At 45.5% G+C, this 25969-nt stretch overlaps 1 protein-coding gene across 2 annotated transcripts in view; it reads right to left on the bottom strand.

Moving 5' to 3' along the window:
* LOC147673106 (occludin-like) overlaps window positions 1-25969 on the bottom strand; it is a 154612-nt gene that overhangs the window by 5650 nt on the left and 122993 nt on the right. For both annotated transcript variants that reach the window (XM_086946807.1, XM_086946808.1), the window contains 3 exons: window positions 4153-4325; window positions 2110-2301; window positions 309-480 (listed from right to left, as the gene is read on the bottom strand). In XM_086946807.1, the coding sequence (XP_086802933.1) occupies window positions 309-480; window positions 2110-2301; window positions 4153-4325 (537 nt within the window). The remainder of the gene's footprint in view (window positions 1-308; window positions 481-2109; window positions 2302-4152; window positions 4326-25969) is intronic.

Here is a 25969-nt window from a genome sequence, read left to right as displayed (position 1 = left end):
CACAGAACAGTGTCAGCACTTGCGGAGACAGGTCACCCTTTACACACACACACAACCCACCCTCCACACATTCCCCCAGGCAGCAGTAGTACATGCTTTCCTCAGACATAGACCAGGTGCATCCTATGCAGGTAGTTCAAGCTTCCCACATGCACAAAACTGGCACATCACAGGCAGCAGCAGTACACGCTTCGCTCAGAAACAAAACAAGTGTATAACTGAGAGCGGAGTAAAGTTAGTGTGCTGTCGCATTGTCCACATACTGTGCCCGCAGGCTGCACTCTGATACTGTAAGTCTCCTGTGGTACCTGGTACGGCGGACTGTCCTCAGACAGGCCATCCAGCTGCTTGTTGAGCTGATTTATCTGGTCGTTGATGTCATCCATCTCGGCGCACATCTGTTTGTAGTGTTTCAGGTCCAGGTCAAACTCCCTCTTGTACTCCTGGCGAAGCTCGTCAGTGGTGATCGGAGGATAGACACTGGCAAGAGAGACGGGAGAGGTGAGGGTGGTGGAGGTGCACCAGACTCAGTTGTTTGTCACCTAGAGAATAGGTGATTCAGTGCAGACCGTGTCTTACAGGGCAGACCCGAGCATCATTCAACGCTGGGAAGAAGCAAGCGCAGTCAAGTGTTGAGCCCCAGATCAGACACTCGGAGGCAGTGGCAGCTTGAAGTAAATCCTTTCTACTCGCCTAGTCATATTAAATCTGCTGTTAGTCTGCACAGGAATATAAAAGCTGCAGCTGCTGATTATTTGAAGGGGAAGATTCAGTGTTGCCGTAATCTCAAAGATGAAAAAGTAGATATCATTAAACTTCTCTATAGGAATGAATTGCTCCTACTTGATCTTTGTGCAAGTAGGCAGATGAAAGAGGATCTTGTTTTGGTGACCATAACACAAATTGAGAGCTCTTCTCGTCGTTTTGATCCACAGCAAGAGAGAAACGCACAAAAGACAGAAAGAAGGAGGAAGAGAGAGATGGAAAAACTCTGTCCAAGGGAGAAAGAAGAGATGAAAAAGAGCCTACAAGAGTGAGATAAAGGCAGGGAGTGTCTGGTGGATTAAAAGGGTATAAGGTGGATTCAAGACTATGTTCCTTGGTGTTAAGCCTCCTGACCTTTGGTAGCATTTGACACTGGTTTCTAAGCAAAACTGCTTCTGTCCTACTGATAAGAGGACCGAATACCTCGGTAGTATATAATCTGATTTGTATGTTTTGTAGTTGAAACCCGATACAAAGGTCATCTGGTTGACCTATTACCCAGTTGTCCCACAGTTAATACATTTATTATGTTGACCAAATCAGTAGATACGCCATTAGTAACATTTAGTCAAATATGAGGGCACCAGTTGTGACATCGTACGACCTCATTCACTTTTAATCTTTCTAAATATACTTTGATATTTGGACATTGAACACCAACATCTGTACTCTTCAGAAGAGATGGGAGACATCTCTGTTCATACCTGTGGAAGACATAGTGGAGACAATCACTACCTTATCTCTCTCCTGCTCATGCATCCAGGGCCAAAGTCCACAGTAGTGAAATATCTTTTCACTTCCACTGGCAGTTTTATGCACCTTCTGTTACATACTGACCATAATGTCTTTCTTTGAATCCATCCCCTAAACTCACGTTACCGGAATAAACAGACAGAAGTTGGCCTATTTGAAAACAGATTGTGCAGTGGGCCAGGGCTTCTGAAACCATGGGCGACAGTGTCTGAGCCAGTCATCTTGTAGGAAATGCTAGCCAGAATGGTTTCATAGAGGCAGCGTGAGAGAATGTGTTGTTGGACTAGTTAAGCTTAGCCTCGTTGATACCGTATGGAAAAGGGTGTGAATCTGAGAAGTGTTACTTAGCCTAGCAGAAGTGTTATGGGCTAGTGTATTGCCCTTTACCTTTTCGGGTTACCCCTGTAAGAACACCATGGAGCAGTGTGTGACCTCTGATCTTTATTGTTTTACCCTAGAGGAATTCTGCGCCTAAGTGCGGACCGATAATTTAAGCTGTAAGGTGTGGACTCTGGTCTGTTCTACAGGGACTCCTAGCCACCTTCTCAGACCTGCCCCACCCTGCCTTACTGGACACTTGTAAATACAGACCTGCCCCACTCGGTCTCGTCGCGGTCATCTCCAGACTCCATGGCAGTGGTGTAGTCCGTTTCATATTGAGATTCGTCCAGTTCAGGGTTGCGCCTCTTGCGTCTCCCTCTGCGTGCTGCGGGCTTGCTCGGTGTCTCTTTCTCCACTGTGCTGGTGCTGAAGGTTCTCGCTGGGTAATCTGCTGTTGGGGTACTAGAATGGAAAGAGGGAAGACATCACCATCATAAAATAGAGCCGCTAGAAAGAGCTGTCCTGGACAGCACATAGTGACACAGATACTACTCCGTCTGAGATAAATGTACTTGATCATGCTTGCTCTGAGAATAGTCATCCATGTGTGCTCGAGAATGCTGTGTAAGAAGGATGAAGCCCAAACTTCTTAACTTCCGTGATATTTTGAGCTCTGACCTTGTCGCTGAAGATGCTCGAGTGGGTAAAACATAAGACACCCACCGGCACTGTGCTATTTGGGCCGGGTTAGGGATGACTGGAGATACGCCTCTGGTGCAAGGACGTGTCTGTGGCAATTGATATGGAAGAAAATGGCTGTCCAGGCGGAACATTCTGTAGACCTCCTGCGTGAAAGGGATGCGCAGACATCTGACTGTATCGTAAGTAGTGTTTGTTAGGAGCAGTTTCACTGCTGCGGTTTGTCCTGTGTGTGGCATAAGCTTGTACGACTGCTGCTGCTTCCTGTCGCCCAATGCATGCGAGGGAAGCTTGTGCTATGGCTCCTACCGTGCATTGCCAGTACAAAAGACGGTGCACCGCTGCGCAGGCTCCACCCAGCCCTTGCAAAAGAACTGTGTTCACTACTGCTGCCTCTGCTGTAGGTGCTTGCACTGCTGGCGCCTAAGCTTTAAGTGTGGGATGCTTGCAGTCTTATCCCCTGCCACGTGCGGTGCCTTATCTGTGTATCAAGGACTTTGGAACAGCTCCTGCCCAAGGCACATCTCAGTGTGGTGCGACGATACCATGAAGGAGGGAGACGCTGGATCCCGTATCATGGAGATTGTATGAACACAAAGGGAGAACCTGTGTAGACGCCTTCAGTGACATGATGTCTGTACCTGTGGGCTGGATAAGATAAGATGAGGACCATGGAGATTCTGATCATTGACTCTATGATTCCAGAAGGATGTATCATTCATAGCCTCGCACTTGAGAAATTATTTTAAAGATGATTGTCATTTTGCAATTTCAGAAGACTACTTGAGTATCACTTGGATTAGATGCACTATGAGAAAATTATCTTTAAAGCCCTAAGTAGTGCATTGTGCGCAAAACACGTGTTGACTGTAGATTGTATTTGATGTATACAACAAAAGATTTAATAAAGAAGAGCAGAAGAAATAAAAACTACGAAAGAATGTGTATTATGTGACTTTTGGTCATATCTCAGTATTGTTATTTTGTATTATTAATCACTATACTGGTGGGGACCAGTACACTGAGATCATAGCAGCGGGTAAAATTCCTAATACCTCAAACGTTCTCTAAGAACACACATATATATATAAATATATTATACTTGGAATGAAGGTCTGCAGTTGCTTTCCCACACATAAGTCCCTCCACAGTGTCGCCAACACCGGGTCAGCTCATTAACCTAATTTCTTGGTTGTCAACCAATTGAATTTTACTGGCTCTTGCTTCAATCGTTTGCTTCTCTATTTTTGTACATATGTGCTTCCCACAATTTTATGCCAAACACGGTCTCCCTGCAAGCTCTACTTTAAAAGAATCTAGGAGCCGAAAGATTGTTCGTACCTTACCAGGACTAACAGCTGGCATTGAAGAAGGGTGTTACTATGTGCATGAGTGACACTTTATTTTCGCTTGCTGCTAGGTGGAACCCCTAGCTGGTTGAATCTCTGGTATCTGTGCTTCTGTCTCTTGTTTTGTAGCATTAGCATACACACACTGTGCACCTCTATCTATCCCGACAGATCTTCAACCCTCCACCCCCGTACAGCTGGCTGGTGCCACATTATGCCAATCCTGAAACCCAGCGGGCCCGTCTTTCTCTCTGCCGTCACTCACCTGCTGCTGTTGTGGTAGCTCGCAGTGCTCGTCGGGCCCAAGTAGCCGTTTTCCTTCAGCTTGTAGCTGCTGCCAGTAGGGAGGGCGTTGGCGGCGTTGACGGGACTGAGCGGTTTCTCCGAGTAAACCAGGGTGGCTGTGTCGTCGGGGGTCCCCTCTCCAACATTCTTCACCTGGAAGAAAGCAAGGGATGTTCAGAGGAAGAGTGGACCCCAACAAGGGGGCAGCAGCAGCGGTCTAGGGCTCTTTGAAAATAATCTTAATTTTAGAGTCCTATTACGCGGATGGATACATTTTTTTTTTAATTTAAAAGTGAAATCGTTTGAAGGAGAGATTTCCAACTCATGTCCTCGTTAATCAAAGATCTTCGCCTTAGAAGATTGTGCAAGCGTCCCCACTAGCTGCTACTTCCCCTGTTCTCAGGTGTAACTCTTCAATAAAGGCGCACAGGTGTGCGGTGATCCCTTCATTTCGCATCTATTTGCATGATTTGGCCGGCAGGGTAGCTCCAAAACAAAAAACATAAAGGAAAACTCATAGGTAAAAATTAATGCTTTGTTACCTTAGACATATGTATAGAAAAGACACGGCCAGTAGTGCCACTGAGGGCTGTAGTGACACCATATAGCACGAGTCAGAAGGCAGAATAATTTGTATATGTTACTAGAAACCCAGGATGGCAGTATAGGACACTATTACACATTTGCCTGTTATGTATGTAATGTCTGCTTTTGCTGCATAATTTTGATAACTTTAGCACATAGTTCGGTCCTCTATGCCGCATAATCCAAGTAGCCTTGATAATGGTAAAGGGTGCATTGGTTTGGGGGCTATCATTGCGATGCTGGTGAAATCCACATTTCACAGGGAACCACAATTGTTCATACTTCAAACTTCCCAGTGAAATGTATGTTTTTGTATTATTACATTTTGTATAATAAAAGCATCCACACACACACACACACACACATATATATATATATATATATATATATATATATATATATATATATATATATATATATATATATATATATATATACTACTATTATAAAGAGAGAACACAAACCTTTGAGCCAGGTAAACTCGAAAAGTACACCACCAATCAAAACACCCAAGACATTGTTGAAAACCTCAGGGCAAGCAGAAGGACATAGGCTAATAAAAAAAAAAAAATATACGTTGTTTAAAAAATGTCAAAATAAAAATAAAGTAGTCCCTTGCAAGTAGCGCCGGCCACGACGTCTGCGTGATGACATCATTTGCGTTTGCGCTCCCTGACAACACTTCCGGAAATGGCGCCGAAGATCGGGACCTGCTGGGAGGACTGCCGCGGCCCTGCTTGCTGCTGTGCGAAGTGGTGGCCTGTGCGGGCGGGGCGCCTGGAGAGTGGCGGCCTGTGCGGGCGGGGCGCCTGGAGCGGGACCGGCGGCTGAGGTAACGATCTCCGGGACACGGGCGGGAGGGGGCCGGGGCGGGAGGGGGCCGGGGGCAGAAGTGCACGCAAACCTCAAATGCTGCCCCCAGCCCCTTTCTGCCCCAGGCAACGCTGGGGCGGGCTGCTAGTACATATATATATATATATATATATATATATATATATATATATATATGTGTGTGTGTGTGTGTGTGTGTGTATATATATATATATACATATAAAATATATATACATATACACACATACATATATATATATATATATATATATATATATATATATCTCAATTCACAATCTCTTTTGGCTGCAAGCAGCCTTGTTTTGGGAGCACATGTACAGACATTTCTTCTAAATTAAGTGTTTATGGAGATTTGATCTCAAGTGAACCAATTGGTCCAGACTCTGATATTTTACTTAACTAAAGCACCTGATTACCACCATTACTCTTGAATGTGTCTATTCTGTAACATTTTAATAATTCGCCATGATTTCAGGTAGCAGTTGTTGAAAGTGCCGTGCTACTCAATGCAGCTGACCCTTAATTGTTAGAACACCTTTGTGCTGCACAATAAGCTTTTTTTTACATTGGTGTTGCCTAACTCGCTGACTTTCACTTCGCAGAATTCCAGAAAGTTATATAAAAACTCCACAAGGTCCACGGAGGTCCGCCAATGGGCAGAAAATATGCAACTTGTGCTGCAATTTAGCACCGGCGGTGCAAGCAGTTCTGAAAGTCCGCACAAACTGCACCATGCATTGCGCAAGAGCACGCAGCCATTCAAGTTGGTTCTGCGGTTGCTCGAGTAGAAAATCTACTAGAGCGTCAGCAAATCTGCTGAAACAGCAGACCTCTGACTGCAACCACCCGGGTTAGAAAATAGCGGTGGGAGATACCAAATCTCACTCGCCAGCTCGCATTTTCTGGAGCCTCACAAGAAAAAAATTCTGCCACGCTGTGATTGGCGGAAGTTGGCAAGGACTCCCCACATTAAAGAGAAACACGGAGTGACCAAATTTCCGCCAAGTTTGCAGGTGGAACAAAACATTCTATCCACCTCAACTTTTTAATTGGATATATGGTACTTCCCAAATACCTACGTTTTGGTCTTAGCGTTTTTCAGAACAAGTGTTGGATATCCTCTATTTTGGTTCAGGGAGCACCTGGCTTGTCAGTTCGGGCTGGGCTGTTCCTATTGGAGCAGGATCAAGACTGATTAGCATATAGCTGCTATAGGAAGCTAGCTTTCTCCATAGTGCACTAAAACGAAGTGCAGTGTGTAGAGAGTCCAGGCAAACTCCTATTGGTTTACAGAGGTAAAAATGTTAACAGTAAATGCTCTTGTTTGAGGTAGTGTGGGAGAGCAGTTAAGGCTTATCAGAAGTTAGTACTAACCATGTGTTATACTCACAGAGGCAGCAAATGAGACACACACTCAAAGAATAAATCTGAAACCAATTTAGAAAAAAATAGCACACATAAATGTTGATACCAAAAACGTTATCAATTAAGTACTTTTTAAAATATCGACTTTTACAGGCAAGTAAAAATGTTCACTTAAATGCGTCTTTATGCAGCAATGTTTTCCTATTGGAAAAAATGCATATGTTGCATACAGTTAGTTATGGTCGTTTTCTGGAGGTCTCCTTCAAGACTTTGGGTCGTAGGGGCCTAGCTCCAAAGCACCACCAGCAATTACTCGCTACCTGCCCTGGGGCGTACGAGTTCAGAGTTGCTGGTTGGGTTGGGTTGGTAGCTTTGCATGCTATGCCAGTAAAACGGAAGAGGAGGGTCACCTGGAAACAGGCTGCAGAGGGGGACTTGGGGATGAGTCCACCAGCTCCCAATGGGGAGCTTGCGTCACAAGATTCCTGGGTGCAAGAAAGCATAGTCATTTCTCCAGTACCCGGGCTGGTCCCCTCGGTTGCATAGTAGATAGGTAGCAAATACATAGTGAAAATCAAAAATCTCCCAGTGATCATATACACACAAACATGAGACCTTGGTGACGCACATGCAGAGGAAAATAGCAGACAAGACAGGTGCTCCTGCAGTGTATATTTTAAATGAGGGTAAAAATAACCCATCCCCATATCGAGTGAACCCCGGCTGGGGTCTGAGATGTCATGATACATAACTAATGAATACCGTTTTGGGCACACTATTATGTGTCATTCTTTTAGAACATTTAAGGCTGCCTCTGGTCACAAGAGAGTGGCAGTGTCACCAAACTTACCTGTAGATTGCCTACTGGGGAATGATTTAGAGACCTCAGCCTGGGCTGAGGTAGAGCAAGAAACCCATTTTAAAATGGTAACCCTCCATGGTAAGGTTAGTGGGGCAGTGATAGCCACAGCCCCAGTCCCAGAAGTCCTCCCTGAACAGGTCAGGAGGGCTGTGCCAGTCACAGCCCTATCCCAGAAAGATGCCTTTCCTGAACAGGTTGGCAAGGCTGTGATGGTCACAGCCCAAACCCAAACTGAGTCCCTTCCTGAAAAGGTTGGTGGAGTTGTGATGGCCACAGCTCAAACTCAGACCGATAATAGTGTTGTGAAGCCTGAAACAATGGATCACTCCACTCAAACAGAGAGCATTGAGGAGGAAGAAAAGTCTTCCCCCTCCCAGACACTAGGTGAGAGCCAGCCTCCTCAGGGAACTGACTCTACCCCTGGTGAAGGAACTGCCCCAGAGGTAGTCAGGCCTAGCCTGGCAGAGCCCCTGATGACAGTGGAACCTTCCCAGGTGGGACCCAGTCTGGAGCAGGTAACCTGCCCCTCTCTACCCTGCCTCAGTCAGCCCAGGGCTGTAGAGGTCAGGGAGGCCAGTGGTGGACCCCGAAGGGCCCCCTGTCCAAAAGAATTTCCCAATCAGCAGATTAGGATCACTGAAGCTAGTAGCCCTAGCCAAGTGAAAATAAAACACACTCCTGAGGGATCCCCCTTAAACTTAGTTAGGGAACTCCCACAGCTGGACACTGTTGGGCACAGCCAAACCTGGGGCCTAAAAACCCCAAACCTGACCTGTCCCTCCAGTAAGCCAAACAGAGGGACTCAGCCTCCAGCTTTAGGTAGCCAGAGGTTGACCCTGAGAGCTCATAGCAACTCAGTACTGGAAAGAAAGGCACACATGGTGGATAGTGATTGGAGGAAGTTGAGCCCAACAGTAGTGGAGTCTCACTTCAGTACTCCATTCCCACACCAGCCTTTTACTTTGCCAAAGCACACCACAGGTAGTGATTCCCTATGGTGGAGACCCTCAGATACCCTTAGGGTGAGGGGTTGCTTAGTGGACCATGATACAGGGGGTAACCATGCCAGTGCATGTACCACCTCATATGGCCACTCAGGCAATATAGGCTTACCTGGACAAGGATAGCCTTATCTCCTTTCGTTTGGGGGGGGTTGTGTAGGAAGGTAGATACCTGACTATGGTTACCCCCGACTTTTTGCCTGGTGTTTTGCTGGTTTTCCGACTTAGTTGACCTGGGGCCCTGCCAATCAGGACCCTAGGCCTACTGCTCTCTCTCTAAAATGGATTCCATGTACCTTAGGTACATTTCCAATTGGAACTGGGCCACCTTGTCAGACCCTGCAACTCAGGGCATCGGTGTACCCAGGGCCTACCAGGGGCTGAAGCATGTATTATGCCACCCCTGGATGGCCATCTAAATCTGACACAACTGGCTGCACGACAGCTGGGGCCACGTGGCGTACTCGCCCGTTGCTGTAGGTGTAGTATCCCTATACCTAACCTTAAAATGGACACCGAGTTCCTCTCAGTCACTCCTATGGCAGGCCTTGACGATCCTGAAGGCAGAGTGCATGGAACCGTGTGAATTGGGCTCTGGCACGAGCCGAGCCCGGTTGCAGCTTGCGGAACCAAGACCCAATGGCTGTTCCATGATAACGCGTATCATATCGGTAACTTCGGTATCGCGTTATCAAGACATTTCGAGTAAGGTGTCATACGAATCGGGATGCTGCCCCCTCACCAATTCTGGCGACGAGGTTAGCATTCCGCCCTTCTAGAGGGACACGACATGTACGTAACTGTGAACCCCGGTTAAAGTTAACTGAAGCCTTAGCTCCACAAAATGGACGCTGCCACCACAGACACGAGTCTGACCTCCTGCTGCTGGGAGTCCTTCCAGCGAGGAGAGCTTGGACAAAGGGTTTCCTGTCAAGGGCGGTGTTAGCACCGTCCCAGACAGGGTTTGTGTATTCTGGGTAGGTAGGGCTTTGCAAGAAGGTGACTGAGAGGAACTCGGGTGTCCATTTTAAGGTTAGGTATAGGGATACTACACCTACAGCAACGGGCGAGTATGCCACGTGGCCCCAGCTGTCGTGCAGCCAGTTGTGTCAGATTTAGATGGCCATCCAGGGGTGGCATAATACATGCTTCAGCCCCTGGTAGGCCCTGGGTACACCGATGCCCTGAGTTACAGGGTCTGACAAGGTGGCCCAGTTCCAATTGGAAATGTACCTAAGGTACATGGAATCCATTTTAGAGAGAGAGCAGTAGGCCTGGGGTCCTGATTGGCAGGGCCCCAGGTCAACTAAGTCGGAAAACCAGCAAAACACCAGGCAAAAAGTCGGGGGTAACCATAGTCAGGTATCTACCTTCCTACACGCGCTACCCGAATTGCACGTAGCACAGTGCAAAAACGTGTAGCGGGCATTTATTGCTTGCTCGCGGTCCTCAACGTCAAGTTGGCGACCGCGAGAGAGCAAAAGGACATCCCGGCGAGACTTTTTCCTCGTTCGCGATCAGCAACATCAAGTTGCTGATCGCGAGCGTGGAAAATAAACCTCATTGCGAGTGGTCGCGTATGCTCGCGACCGCTCGCGATGATAAACTACCATTCCGCGTTGAGAAAACTGCCGCTCGAGTACAAATCTACTCGAGCGGCAGAAAACGACCGCTTGCACTGTGCAAGATGCCGTTTGCAATGATTGCAAAGTGCGGACAAGCATCCAGCACTGTGCAATCATTGTGAACAGAATTTTCTACCGCACTATGCAGCTTGCGTAGTGCTACGTGTAGCTCGAGTAGTGCGAAGTGCACTTTGCGTAGCTATGCGGAATGCTACTACTCGAACTACGCCCAGGGTTAGTCCTGAGGAAGAACTGCCATGATGTATAGTCAATAAAACTTGAACACAGGGTCGAAACGTCTACGACATTACTTTATGTTCTATGTCAGCTATCCTTGAATTATGTAAAGAAGATATAAGGATACATTGAACAAAACATTTTTGGGACATTTTGATTATATGTGGTTCCAAGGTCTCATGTTTGTGTATGTGATCACTGGGAGATTTGTGATTTTCACTATGTATATGTTAATGTGATGTATTGTTCTTGATGTTCTCTGGACAGCCGTTGAAAAGAGAAACATGAAAAGAGATAGATATACATGTTTTGATATATGAATAATAATATATTTAAAATATAAGTTAACGTTTGCGTTGTATCAGTGGTTTTTAGATATCATTTTCTTGAAAGATTTGTGTGCAATTTGAGCCAGAAGTTTCACACGTGTTTGAGGGAGCATTTATAGGACCGTCTAGTATTTGAATGTTTAAGAAAAAACATTATTTACAATTCTCCTTGAGGAGATTTTCTTCACCTGTCAGAACTGTTTGTAGCTCATTACTGTATACCCAGGTACTGAAGGACACAGGGTAACCTCATTATATTTAATGTTCCTGTGGGAAGTGGGCATGTAACGAACCTTGAGGGGGCCCCCCTGCAGGGTACTTGAAGGGGCCCCCTCCGGACTCAATCTAGAGCTCCCTAGCAGAAGTGCGGTGCTGACGGGGCCCCCTAGAGGGTGAGGGCCCCCCCGCACTGCGGGGGCTGCAGGGGCCTGTGTTACGCCCCTGTAACTGACGGAGTAAACCTAATTCCACCAAAAAATGGAAAAAAACAAAGGTGGTGGAGTTCTATTTTTCGTGTTCACAAACTTAGGGGTGGAACTAGCTTGATGGAGAATATGCCTCCTGACTAGCTACTTTTACTGTTTGTCCTGGTGCCAAATAGGCCCAGGCCAGGGGGTGGCATTTCCTCTGTCTGGGGAAGCCAGTGTCACATATCAAAGGTGGCAGAGGCCTTTGAAGCCTCCTGCCTTAATATGCTAATTATTTAGCCTTCCTTCTTGAAGGAGGTGACAACACCTCTGGCTAGAGCAGGCATTGATTCTGCCCTCAGAGAGTGTGAACTCTCACCTGTAGGGTGTCAGAAACTTGTCTGTAGTGGCAGGCTGGTCTACACCAGTCAGCCAGTACATTAGACGTCAATAGGTTTTCAGGGGGCACCTATAAGGTACACTCTGTATGCATGATTTATTAAGTCCATCACTGCAATCAGTATGGGTTTATTAATATGAAATGCTTTATATCAAACATCATGGGTTTCAGTGAAGCCATCATGTAGCTGGAGAACTTGTAATTACCAGTGTCCGGCACATGTACTTAAAATGCCTTCTCTGTTCTCTTGTAATATCTAAGAATCGACTGCAAACTCATGCAAACTGAGATTTTAGGCTGTGTAACAGAGTGCAGAGAAAAATGAAGACACAACATGGCACATTTCCAGTCTGCCATGTCTGCAGACACTACATGCAGTACAGGTAAGTCGCCCCTACAGCAGGCATTACAGCCCTCAGGTTTGGTGCACTATACTACATGTGTGGACATATTTGTATGGCAGATATGCACTTCTGTCTAAATTGGATCAAATACCAGGCAATAAATTGGGGGACCATGTCATAAAGGGCACTTTCCTACACCTGGGTCTAATCTGAGGTGACATGGTGAGCAAGAGAACGATGGATTTGAATGCTGCCCCATGCATTTTCCATTAGCAAGACTTCATGCAAGCATTCCTCCCTTCACCTTTTATAGATTTGCAGTAATGCCCTAGGTGGGCAAGATGGCCAAGGGTATGCCCAGATGTGCATCCCTTGCTCACTGAGCCACTGAAGCCAAGCTGCACTCGACAGACAACCCTAATATTGGTGAAACCTTTCTTGGGTTTCTTGTGTGCTGGTTCGGAGAGGACTTGGCCTGGCAGTTTGGGCTGGCCTGTTCCTATTGGAGCAAAGTCAAGGCTGGTTAGAGCTTACCATGGAAGAATTTTAGTCATTGACTATATGTAGCTTTCAAATCTCTGCTGCAACCTAAAGACCTGTCTTACAAGCCTATAAAATAAATTAATTAGAACATTTCATGCCACAAATGAAACAGTTCTTAACATTAAACATTGAGGTACCTGTGGCCAGTTCACAAGAGATTTCCTGGTTTGTATCAGCTGAAGAAACGGTTGATCCCAGGTCAGGTCTTATAACATATTATGAATATTCTAAGGAAGTTTGGAAGCATCAGTACAAGTAAGTATTAAACGCCAACCAATCATTTAGTGACTTGGAGCTACTGGCTAGAGCCTGACTTCCCATTCAAACTTAATCTAAAACTGTTTGCAAAGAAGTAACATTTCTTGCTAGCAAATTATTCCTCTCCCTTGATGGTAGTACTAACTCTACTCAACTAAGAGGAAGAGATGCATTCTGTTTGAAGTGTTTGTGCCGCCGATTGAGTATCTTTGTGCAGTTCAAATACTTTTTCTTCTCTCATGCTGCCTCTCTTCTGAGTTGTTTATTGCTTTTTGTCTGGCGTTAGTTTACTTGTGTGTGATTTGACTGTGCTTTACAGTATTATTTACAGACATGTAGATTTAAATACTGATTTCTGGTATTAAATATTGGTTGTAGCTGCAGGTGCCAGAGGAATAGTTGGAGGCGGTGACCGGTACATAGATTAAGGTGGGTGCTTGCAGGCATCACGTGGTATTCATAAATTTCATAGGTGCCGATGGTGGCTTTTGCGGTACTACAGGTGTTGTCAGTGCTGTCTATAGGTACCACGGGTGCGGGTGTTGTTGCTTATAGCTATTGTTTTCGGTTCTTACAGGTGCAGATGGTGACACTTACAGGTATCAGAGCTACATTATTGCTCATAACAGAAAGTGAAGCTGAACGAAGCTTGATTGCGTGTGAGAAGGATTAGGTCAAACGAAGGCAGTTTGCGTCTGCTGGTTTGTGGAACTGGCTTCCTTCCTCCATTTTTTTCAGTACTTTTTATAGCTGTTTATTTGTTCTTTGGCTTAGTCCTGACATCATATTTAGAAACTGGCCTCACAGCTGCATCACATAGGACTAGGGGTGGAGAGACTGTGCTCACCTGACCCTGCATCATTATGCTGCGGAATAATGCAGCTGGTTCTCCTCCAGGGAGCATGAACATGAGGATATCAGTGGTCCTTTTTGTCACACATTACATCCTGCCAGCATCTCACTATGAAGAATTCAGTAACACCTGGAACTACCTCTTGATTTCTGTGTAGGGAAGGGGAAGAACTAAATCTATCGTTTTTGAGTTTAGATGTTGTGGTCCAGGTTCGGAGGAGGTAGAAGGAGACCTCTATCTCAAGGTGTCGTAATCAGATGTGGTGAAGGTTTAGAGAAGCAGGAAGGAGGCCCTTATCTCCAGTGTTTAATTTGAGCCAGTGGGGACACCTAAACTGATTTGTGGGGCCAATGGGGCTCACTGGCACTAATTTCTTGGTACTGGCACGTTTTTTTCCTCATCCAATATTTTCACCTAAGAAGGAAAACAGACAACTGAGAAAGATGGAAAAACCATCACTAAGGGAAAAAGCACAAACCTACAAGAGAGAGATAAAGGGCAGGGAGTGTCTGGAATTCGGGCAAAGAGACATGAGGTTGATTCCAGACTATGGAGCCTTGGCATTCTGTGTGCAGGTGCCAGCTGCAGGTTTCTGAGCAAAGCTTTGGGCACCTACACTTATTTCTCAACAAATTAAGCACTGCTTATTTCAAGTGGTAGTCCAGGTTTGGAGGAGCACAAGAGGTCTTTAACTCTAGCTGTGGTCCAGGTTTGGAAGAGCAAGCAGGAAGCCCTTATCGTAAGATGTAGTCCAGGTTCAGAGAAGCAAGAAGAACGCCTTTATCTAAAAGTGGCAGAATCAGATGTGGTCCAGGTTCTGGAAGCATTATATTTGGGGGAAAAGGGAAGAGGCCTTCATCTCAAAACTGTGCAAGGTTGCTTTCAGGTCAAGGTAGTAAGATCAGGTGTGTTCCAGATCATCAGCCATTCTGTCCCTTAAGAATTGGGACCGAGAAGGATGGCTCTGGGTCTGCATGATCTAGAATAGTTCCTCTAAACATTTCAACCAGTGGGTTACAGTCTGTGTGGAAAATCCAACTGCACTGCTGGGCTCTATCTGGTGGGCCCGTGGTGGTCTGATGCAAGCACCAGTGACAGAAGGGAGAACTAAGCCAGTTCTCTTTGAAGCCCATCTGTCACTGAATGCTAAGCTACTTAGATTCACCTTAGGCAGAAATCTCAACTTCAAGGAACACACTGCCCAAAATAAAAAGATGGAATAGTACGAGCTCTTTCTTCTCAAGTAAGCTGCACTGTTTCTTTCAGAAACCTAATTCAGAACTACTGTTAAAGCCCTTGTACTCTTGCTTTGGGATTGGGTTTCCCAGGCTCCTCACGTGTACCACTTAAGGGTGTCTTACACACCGCAGCATGTCTCCTTCAGGGTCTGATGGAACTCCATCAGCTCCCTTTGCCTGTGGCTCACCATCAGATTACGGACTGAGAAGTGTAAAAAAGGAAAGAATCATGGCAGTAGACCTTGTTTCATCTATGCACCCAGGATCTGGAACAACATCCTCTTATTCCTCAGGACTGCCCCAAGGCTGTTCCAATTTAGGAAGGAGTTGAGGACTTGGCTCTTTAAAGAACACAACATTAACAATGTGCTTCTGCTTCTGGAAGCCAGCTGCCTCTCCTATTATTCATCACTGTATCCTTGCCTTCGACCCTCTAAAGATCTCTGCTATCTTTTGGCTGGGTTTGCACTATACAAACACCACATATATAGAGGTCCCAAAAAATACAAAAGGCAAAGATAATATTTGGGACTCCTCCATGTAGAATATGTACCCTAGACAATATGAAAGACCCCTGTCTCATGTCAAGAGATAGTTCTAAATGGAAAGTTGAGACTAATATTGTTAATTGAAAGGAAAGGGATGTCCTGTGTGCTTCCACTCATAGCAGGATGGCGGCACAAGCAGTGTGCAGGTCTGCCTTCATGCAGTCACAGCCAAGATGAGGCTGCCACCGATCTCGTAGGTGAGAAGCACACTGACTGGTCACATGAGAGTCGTGTGTGTGCCTGCCTCTCTGCCACCCTCCCTCCTTTGCCCCCCAGTCCTTTGTCACGGAGTTGGCCTCGGTAGGTGATCATTAACCTAACCGAAACTACCTTATCACAAATAAACATTACTGGATGGGAGGAAAGAAACTTCAAGTGCCTGATACGCGTGAATGCAGATTTTTCGTTGCAGTGAGTGCTACCAGCCGTCAGGGAAACTGCCACCCTATTGTTCTGTCTGACCCCGGAGAGTGCCAGTGCTCCTTCGGACAGCACCTTCTGCCAGTACGTGGTGCTGATGAAGAAGAGGGTTTCGTTCCATCAGAGAGACTCTGCTAGCAGGGAGCCTCACTTTGTGGTGCCTGTCCTGTTCTGTGTATGTCCTGTCTGGTTGGGCGAATAGGGTGCTTGCGAATGAATATGAGATTAAAAAATGTTTGTCTTATAGTTATACTTGTTTTGACTCCATTTGCTTTACCTACCTTATTATTGTCTGATTGGCCCCCTGGCATTGTTTTCACTTTGCAAATAAAAAACAGAAACATGCACTTTTGGTGGCAACCACAACACACATTCAGCAGTAGCAACAGTGTTATGACATCACAGCTGCACCTGAACAAAGAAAAAACGAATATAGCGATACCAGTAAGAGAAAAGGGACTGGCAGGTGGAGACAACACACGCCGCGTTTGAGCACACGATTGATGTTTACAATCGTGCGGGCCAAAGTGTATTTGAAGAAACCTCACTGTGGGAGAATTACGTTGAAGCCCATTTCCCTCTACAGCTGGTATGACTGACGCAAGCTGTTAGAGGTCGCTACAGAACAAAGTGTCCAACAGTGGTATGGTGACAAGGTGTGTTGCCCTGACGGATCTGCCGTTACTCTTGAGGCAGAGAAACATGTTGGCGATAGGTAATGGTATGCAAGGTTAGCTACCAGCCTTTTTAATTCGACAGTCCACGCCTAAAAGATAGGAATAAAATGGTTGCGAATAGGTGTGCCTGTTGATTTTAATCACACTTTATTGTCACCAGCAGTGCCAAAGGGTTCTGCTTTTAGCGCACCTTTACTTTGTTGGGTTTCGTTGGGACATTTCTTTCTTCTTTTTGAATTGAATGACGACCAGTGATGAGAAAAGGGGCCCAGTCTGGTGAGAATTCGCCAGTTACCCCGCGGGTGGTGTTCCCGTGAGGTGTCATTCTTTTCGCCACACATTTTCTTAACAGATGTCTTCTTTGCTGAGTTAGCTTTAACACTTTCTCAAATATTTTTGGGGTCAGCACTGTAGGGACTGAGTTTTCAGTCTTCGTGTGGAGTTCTATGCGACTGTCAATAGATGTTAATCAATACACCAAATCTTCTTCCCCGTTTTTTATAAAAAATAAAGTTTCTTTAACCCCTTCGATGCTCATGACGAGCTCAGCTCGTCATGAGGCACGGTTGAGCTGTGCTTATGACAAACTGAGCTCGTCATGAATAAAGGGAACTCTGTGATTCCAGCACCGGGGGGGAAAACCTCTAGCAGCAGTCAAAAAGAGATCCCTGGGTACACATTCATCTGAGGTTAATATTATCCTTTCACACACTAATCATGCAAGCCAACTTAAACATAGGGAAAATTGTAAAAACACTCTGTAGTAACCTAAAGTCAATTTCCACACCAAAATATTGAACGTTCACAGTCTTATTTTAATGAAAATATAAAAAGAGTTGTACACACAATGACAAGTTAAAATTTCAAAGAACAAACTTTGAAAATAAGGTAAAAACAATAATGGTTCATTACATGTGACCAATATACAAAGAAGTTTTCAAACTACTCCTACAATAAAGGAGATTCATAAACACAACAACTTTACAGGCATATAGTTAATTAAGTAACAGTTTTAAAAAATACAAAGCAAAAATACAGACTTTTACACAAAAACAACCCCCTCTACTCGTTGTGGCCTATTGCTGAATTTACCACTTCCAATGTCGGATCCAAAGGTCATTCATAAATGTGAGGGTGACAACAACAGTAGCATTAATGTATGTCTATCAGTTGCTCACTTGACCCTATTTGGATTCGAAGTTAAACCACAATGCAAGGTGTTAAGAAAATAGTTCTAGGTGTTGGACACATTGCAGTAGATACCCACGAAAATACGATAGTTAAGGGGGTACTGCCAAGGCAATCATTGATACGACACTGATCCGTTGCATGGCACTCTGACATTATTTGCATCAATAAGACAGGGTTTCATTGGTATTGATGTTGTTTGAGTGAAGGGCAACCCTGTTCTTTCTTTTCCCTCTGAGCTCCTTTGTGTAGTAGTACCCTTCTACAAGCCAACTGGTCTATTTTTAGGACTGACTAGACCGCACAAATGCCATCTAACTATTGTTACTTATTCTTTTTAAAATATATAAAGCGGGCTTTGACTCTCGAGTATAGTCTCTCTCACCTTATGCCATTGACTAGTTGCTGCACAATCTGCCCTCTTGGGTTGGCCACCATTGAAGTGCATGAGGGACTCTTTTACATCTGAAAATGCACTCACTCATCTCCTTGTTTTTCACGCTTAGTTCGTCATCTCCTACATACATTCAATACTGAAAGTAACTCTTTTTAGCTGCACATTTTCCCAGCACTGTCAAAGCGTAGAGTAAACAGTTTTTGTACAACACATTGCATCAACATTTAGGTTTGCATGTATTAGCACATTAGAACCAGACCTTTTAGTTTGAAAATGCTATTTCTATCTGTAGCAGAATTGGGCATAGGCAGTTTTGTCTTGCATCCTACTGCTCCAGGCATCCCAGAATACCCTCACAAGCAGGTCGACCCCTCTGCGAAACTTCCAAGAACAGTATCATTCTTCATGATCACAGGGAAAGGCTCTGTTCTCACACAGCACTGCACTTACAAGTGGCAGTTATACCTTTAGAAATTATGTTGCTGACTCCAGTATTGGAACTTTCTTAGATTCACATGCTTGAATCCTTCCCCGTCGTCATGATGGGAGTCCCTGGTACATTTATCATAGTAATACCATAATAGGTATAGACTAGAAAAGGCCTAGGCCGCTTAGTTAAGTAACCTATCATAGTCATTATTAAAAAAGAGACCAAAGTTATGTCCTAACCAATCAGCATGAATCACCCTCTAGAACACTCCTGAGAGAAGCCCAGTACCTCAGATGTTCTACCGTACGTTGTGCTAGATAGTCTCCTCTGAGCTCTGCACAGCTTTCACATCTACAACTTCTGACAGAAGATTTTTGGACTTCATTCTTCAGGAAAGTACTTTTGTTTGAGATATTCTCTTAGACCGATATATATTCCAGTCTTTGTATTTGTTTATTTGCCACCAAGTTTGACTGAACTATGTAAGACAAAGTGAAAAAGGCTCTCTTCAGAAAGTGTGCCACTTGCTTGAAGAAGAAATTATATGTAGAAGATCCTCACAAAGAGTGCATTTATTGCCTGCAACCGTCCCATAAGGCGTCAGACTGCAAAATATGTTGCATGTTTTCAAATCAGACTCAGATAAAGAGCCTTACACTAAAGGCGCCAAGAAGTCCTTTCATGACTCTTCTAGAGAGCGCAAAAAAGGTTGCCCCAGTATTGGAACTTTCATAGATTCCCATGCTTTGTATCATTCCCCCGTCGTCGGAATGGGAGCCTCAGTAAATAGAAAATACCATAGCAGTAGGAACAAAAGAGAAAGAAAGGCCTAGGCCTCATCTCATTTTGTAGCCTATCCACCTCTTTTTGTAGAAGAGACCAAAAAAGTTCCAACAACCAATCAGAATAGCCTCACCCCATAGAACCCTCCTGAGAGAGCCTCAGAGCCTCATATTTTCTACCGCACGTTGTGCTAAGGGAGTCTCCTCTGAGCTCTGCTCAGTTTTTCTTTCTACAACTTGGGATTCAACTATTTTTTCTTCAAAAGATGTCAGATAAGGAGAAGAAAGCCTTATTTAAAGCTTGTGCTACCTGTTCAAAGAAAATGCTATATGTGGAAGACAAGCATAAGGATTGCATTTACTGCTTGTACCCAGACCACAAAACCACTGATTGCAAGATCTGCAGAACCTTCTCCACTAAGACCTTGAGAGACAGGGAGGGAAGACGTTTGACCTGGCTGCAAAAGATGAAGTCTCGGAAAGAGGTGATTTCCAGTGACAGCGAGGTGACGTCGACAATGGCGATGACGGCTGCTTTGATAATGACGACAAGCTCGTCTACGATGATCCTTCCTCCGACGACGGTGCAAAAAGAAAAAATTGCAATTAGAAGACGCCAGATTACACCGGAGATGACATCTCCACGAAGGGTGACGCCCCTTCATCCGGCCTTACTTCTAGAGGAAGACTACTCAGAGGAGGATGATAATCTATATGTGGAAGCCTACAGTACATCTCAGCTCCAAGTCAAATACCAGGACTCAGACTGATGACTATTACGAAAAACAGAACCTCCTCCAGGGAGAGAACGCAGGAGCAATCCCAGCAGGGTATGGTTTCTATGCCCTCCTCTTTGATAAATGGCTTACAAATCATGTTGATGGATTATAAGAAAAGATTTCCATCTCAATCCTCCGAGTCCATACAGCCACCTCCTCCACCACCACCACCTCCTCCATCAGCTGCTGCGGCTCAGCCACCAGAGCAAGAACCCTCGGAAGGGAGACAGGCTATCACCACGGGTCAAATGTATGGTGATAATGCCGATGATTCTTCTGATGATGGATAGGAGGTGTCAGAGGCCCCAAACCCGGATAGAGAGTAGGATGAATATATTATTCCAGACCCGCCTTCTCCTTCACCGGATCCGGTAGATTCCCCTCCAGCAGACATTGGATTTTTCCATAACTTTATGGAAAGAGCTTTAAAAAGGTTTGGCCTTCCGGTTCCAGTGGTTCAATCAGACTCCTTCCTCTATGATTTCAAAGAGCCATACAGGAAATCCATCCGCTCTATTCCCATCATAGAGCATGTATGGTCTGACGGTGTGAAAGTCATGCAGTCTCCAGCTACCGTTATTCCGGTACTACCGCGGCTGGAGAAATAGTACAAGGCCTCTGAGGGCAGTCCTGCTTGCCTGGTTGGCCAACCAAACCTGGACTCCGTGACCTCCCAGGCGGCACAGAGAAAATCAAAGAACCCATCGGCCCCTCTGGCTGCACCACCTGATAGGGAAGATAGATGCCTGGACAATTTGGGTAAAATATTCTCTTCAATGTCCAGCCTCCTGGTTCATGCCTCCAATGCACTTGCAATTTTGGGACGATGTGATCGCCGAATGTGGTGCGATTTGTATCCTTTTCTGGATCAGCTACCTGACAGTGCTAAAGCGGATGCAAGGATGATTTTGGAGGAAGGTTAGCGTTCTTCCTCAGAGATAATTGACTGCGCCATGGACATCGCCCTGACTGCTTTTCGTGCCTTGGCAGGTTCGGCTGTCCTGAGAAGACAAGGTTGTCTTCGGGCTACCTGGTTTCGCCTTGAGGTGCAAAATAAAATTTTAGATTCGCCCTTCGATGGTGATATGCTTTTTGGCAAGCATATAGATGACGCCTTACAGGATATTAAAAAGGACACAGAGACAGCCAAGTCCTTAGGCACGCTGCTATATCGTAAGGTACCTTTCAGAGGAGCAAAAGGCAAGAGTTTTTCCAACTACAGAGGAGGATACCAACAGCGCTACTCCTCCTATTCCCAATCTTCTCAAACCTATAAACCACAATACTCTCAGAGACAGAGTCAATCAACATCTTTCTCTCGCCAGCCAGCAAGAGGTTGACAGGGTCGCCAGGGGAGAGATTCGTCTAAACGGCAATAGCGGCCTCTTGGCTCTGTCTACTGTTCCGCCTCCTCCGGTAACATCAGTGGGGGCAGGATTTCTCATTGTCTACGCAACTGGATGATCATAACATCAGATCGGTGGGTCCTAAATATCATTCGATTTGGCCACACATTGGAATTTCAACAACTCCCACCTTCCAGAGCCCCTCTCGCCACCGAATCAAAACATCTACGACTTCTACGTCTCTAAGCCCATCAACTGTTCATCAAGGGGGCGATAGAGCCTGTACCTCAGTCTCAAAGAGGACAGGGATACTATTCCAGGTTTTTCCTAGTTCGCAAGACGGAAGAGAAGTGGCGCCCAATTTTAAACCTGAGGGAGCTCAACACTTATCTCATAAAGCTGTCATTCAGAATGATATCTCTTCAGGATTTTTTACGGCTTCTCAATCCAGGAGATTACATGGCAACTCTAGATCTAGAGGACGCATATTTCCATGTACCGATCCATTCCGCTCACAGGCGATTCTTACGCTTCACAGTAGCCAAGAGCCACTTTCAATTCAAAGTCCTTCCTTTCGGGCCATACCCCCCCACGGATATTCACAAAGATCTTAGCCCCAGTGGCGGCGTTTCTCAGAAAGCAATCTCTAGAGGTTTTTCCCTACCTAGACGATTGGTTAGTAAAGGCTCCATCCTTTCAAATAGCTTCCACAGCAGTCGACCGCTGCATTCGACTTTTCAATCAAATAGGTCTACAACTCAACAGGAACAAATCTGTTTCACCCATCCAGGTCGGCCATATTCCTAGGTTCCATTCTGGATACAAGTTGCTGCAAGACTGCAAGGCTTTCCCTTCGGAAAAAAGACAGAAAAGACTAATTCTTTCGGCTCGTCTCTTACAAAAGAAACGGTCTCTATCGGTCTCTGTCGGTCCGTCTGTACAAGTCCCTCCTAGGATCGATTTCATCTTGCATACCCTTAATTCCGCACTGCAGACTTAGGATGTGTCCGCTGCAGGAGCAGCTAGACAAACAATGGTGCCAGGCAGAAGGCACATTCGATGACAAAATAACAGTGACACCAATAATGAGGAAAGCGTCCAACTGGTGGACGGTAAAAGACAATATCTCAAAGGGTCTCACTTTCAAGATTGCTCCATCTCCCTTGGTTCTAACCACGAACGCCTCACTGGAAGGCTGGGGAGCAGTATTGCAGGATCTACATGTGAGCGGTCATTGGACACCTGAGCAGTGCATGTTCCACATCAATCTTCTGGAACTCAAGGCCATTCAATTAGCTTTGCAAGCTTTCCTTCCAAGAATTCGGAATTCCACGATACTGGTCCGTACAGACAACACAACGGCCATGCATTATATAAACAAACAAGGCGGGACAAGATCTCAAGTTCTTTCAAGGGAAGGACACGAAATATGGAATTGGGCAATTCTCCACCGGGTTTCCCTTTCAGCAGAACACCTTCCAGGTACGCTCAACACGACAGCAGATGCATTGAGTCATCTAAAATCAATCTGTCACGAGTGGGAGTTGGATCAAAGCACTCTAGACGAGGTGTTCGCCTGTTGGGGCACTCCGACTATAGACCTGTTTGCGAGTCCAGAAAACAGGAAATTTCAATTCTACGCAAGCAGGGATCACCATCGCAGTTCACTGGGGAATGCTCTTTCTATAGCCTGGTCAGGCGCATTTGTTTACGCCTTTCCTCCAATACCCCTGTTTCCGAGGCTGATCAGGAAACTCAAGGCGGAACCTTGCAGAATGATTTTGATCGCAACAACATTGCCCCGCCAGTTCTGGTTCACAGAGCTACTCCTACTCTCTCAAGATCAGCCAATTCACCTACTGCCCATCCCATCTCTATTGACAATGTCTCAGGGCCAAGTGCTGCATCCAGACCCAAGCTCACTCCAATTGACAGCGTGGTTCCTGAGCACCGAGAATTCCAGGATTTGAATATCACTCTGGAGTGTAAGGAAATACTATCTCAAGCCTGGGCACCAAGTACAAATAAGACTTATTGTGCGAAATGGAAACGTTTCTGCTTATGGTGCCATCGATAGAATCTCCATCCGTACACTTCTGCTCCTCACCAGATTTTACCTTACATTCTTTCTCTGACTAAGTTAGGTCTGGCGCATTCCTCCATCAAAGTGCACCTGGCGGCTATCTCTAGATTCAGACGGACAGCCTCAGGTCCTTCTCTTTGGTCCACAAGAATTTTCAAGCAATTCCTAAAGGGTCTTTTCAGGGTTTTTCCTCCAGTACGGCCTCCACCTCCGGTCTGGCAACTCAATTTGGTTCTGGCTCATCTCATGAGACCCCCATTTGAACCTATTCACAGAGCAGATCTTAAGTTCCTTTCATCGAAAGTAGCTCTTCTTTTAGCCTTAACTTCGGCTAGAAGGATAGGTGAGCTCCAAGCGCTTAATATTATGGAACCCTTTTTACAATTCAAGAAAGACACTCTAATCCTAAGGAAAAATCTGAAATTCATTCCAAAGGTCCCTTCGGATTTCCATTTGAACAGACAAGTGGTTCTGAAATCTTTTTTCCCTCGACCAACGTCTCCAGCAGAAAGGTTGCTACATTCCTTAGATTTCCAAAGATGTTTAAAATTTTTATCTGAAACGAACAAGATGTTTCAGGAAATCTTCACAGCTCTTCGTTGCTTACAGTGCTCCGCGGAAGGGTTTTCCGCTTTCAAAACAAAGCATTTCACAGTGGATTTCCAGTGCAATTCACTTTTGTCACCAGGAAGTGGGCAAGCCGCTAGAAAAACATGTTCAAGCTCATTCGACGAGATCTGACTCATCCTCTCTTCGCTGGAGTCCTTATCAGAGACATTTGTAGAGCGGCTACGTGGAGCAGTACCCACATGTTCACAAAGCATTACTGCTTGGACCCTTCCATGAGAAGGAAAGCGGCAGCCGGACAAGCAGTCCTAAGAAATCTTTTCCAATGAGATGTGAGCTTTCCCTACTATCCCTCCTTCCAGTGATTGCACATTTTGTATCAGATAATGTTTTTCCTATCCATTGTAGCAAGATAGATTTGCTTCCTATGAAAAGAAGTATACTAAAATATGTTGATACTCTTGTAACAAAATGTGCGCTTACTGCTAGCTACTCTGATACAAAGCATGGGAATCTATGAAAGTTCCAATACTGGGGCAAGAAAACAAATTACTTACCCCAGTATTGGTAACTTTCATAGATTCCCATGCGCCCACCCTCCTCCCCTGGGAAAGCTCAGCCTCTCGCAGATGTGGTTACTGTTACACAACGGCAACGAAAATCTGAGGCTATGGGGTAAGGCTATTCTGATTGGTTGTTGTAACTTTTTTGGTCTCTTTTACAAAAAGAGGTGGATAGGCTACAAAATGAGATGAGGCCTAGGCCTTTCTTTCTCTTTTGTTACTACTGCTATGGTATTTTCTCTTTACAGAGGCTCCCATTCCGACGACGGGGGAATGTTACAAAGCATGGGAATCTATGAAAGTTACCAATACTTGGGAACCAAAGTTACAGGTAAGTAACTTGTTTTCATCTCTCAAAAAAAAAGAGCCGTCCAAGACTGTATCTGAGCCTAAAACTCCACCTCCAGTGCTCAAACTGACATTCAAAATACCTTCTACAGACAGGTCGTTGACGATCTCTGCCGACAAAGAAAGGTTTGTCAGCACCGTCGACGATGAAAGGCTGCTGCCCTTCAGGGACATCGATGTCTACTACTTCCTCAGCTGCCCTCTCACCATAGACTCAGGCTCCGATTTTGTCGATCATTCCACTGTCGTCTTCATCAAAGCCGGTGGACCCCTCACCGTCGACGAAGCACTCATCATTGTCTTTGAAGATGAAGCTGCCGTCGAAAAGGGCATCACCATCGACGGAGATGACACCATCATTGACGGAGAAACCAGGGTCGACGAAGACACTGCCATCAACGAAGACGCAGTCACTCCTGTCGAAGGAGTTACTACCGTCGACAAAGTCACAGTCGTCGACAAACACACCGTCATCAACAAAGAGAATGGTAATGCCAGAGGTGAAGATGTCATCGTCGAGCCCACCTCTATCAGCAGTGAGCCACCAGTCGCTGAAAGCCCTCTCCTCAATAAATACTCCATATCCGCCAAAATCGCTGTCGACGGCCAAATCACCATCGCCGATGAGCTTCCCCTGGTAAAATTACGCCTCTTTTACCCACTCATTTCCTGGAAGAAGATTCCAAAGTTGAAGACCTTTTTGGGGATGCTTATAGTCCGTCTGACTTGCACGTTAAGTTTCATCTGGATGATGACGAAGAGGATGAAAA

The sequence above is a fragment of the Lissotriton vulgaris genome, chromosome 12 (genome assembly GCF_964263255.1).
Source record: "Lissotriton vulgaris chromosome 12, aLisVul1.2, whole genome shotgun sequence".
NCBI classification, from domain to species: domain Eukaryota; kingdom Metazoa; phylum Chordata; class Amphibia; order Caudata; family Salamandridae; genus Lissotriton; species Lissotriton vulgaris.
Note: the sequence above shows the minus strand (reverse complement) of the source record. Positions and strands in the feature narration are given on the sequence as shown.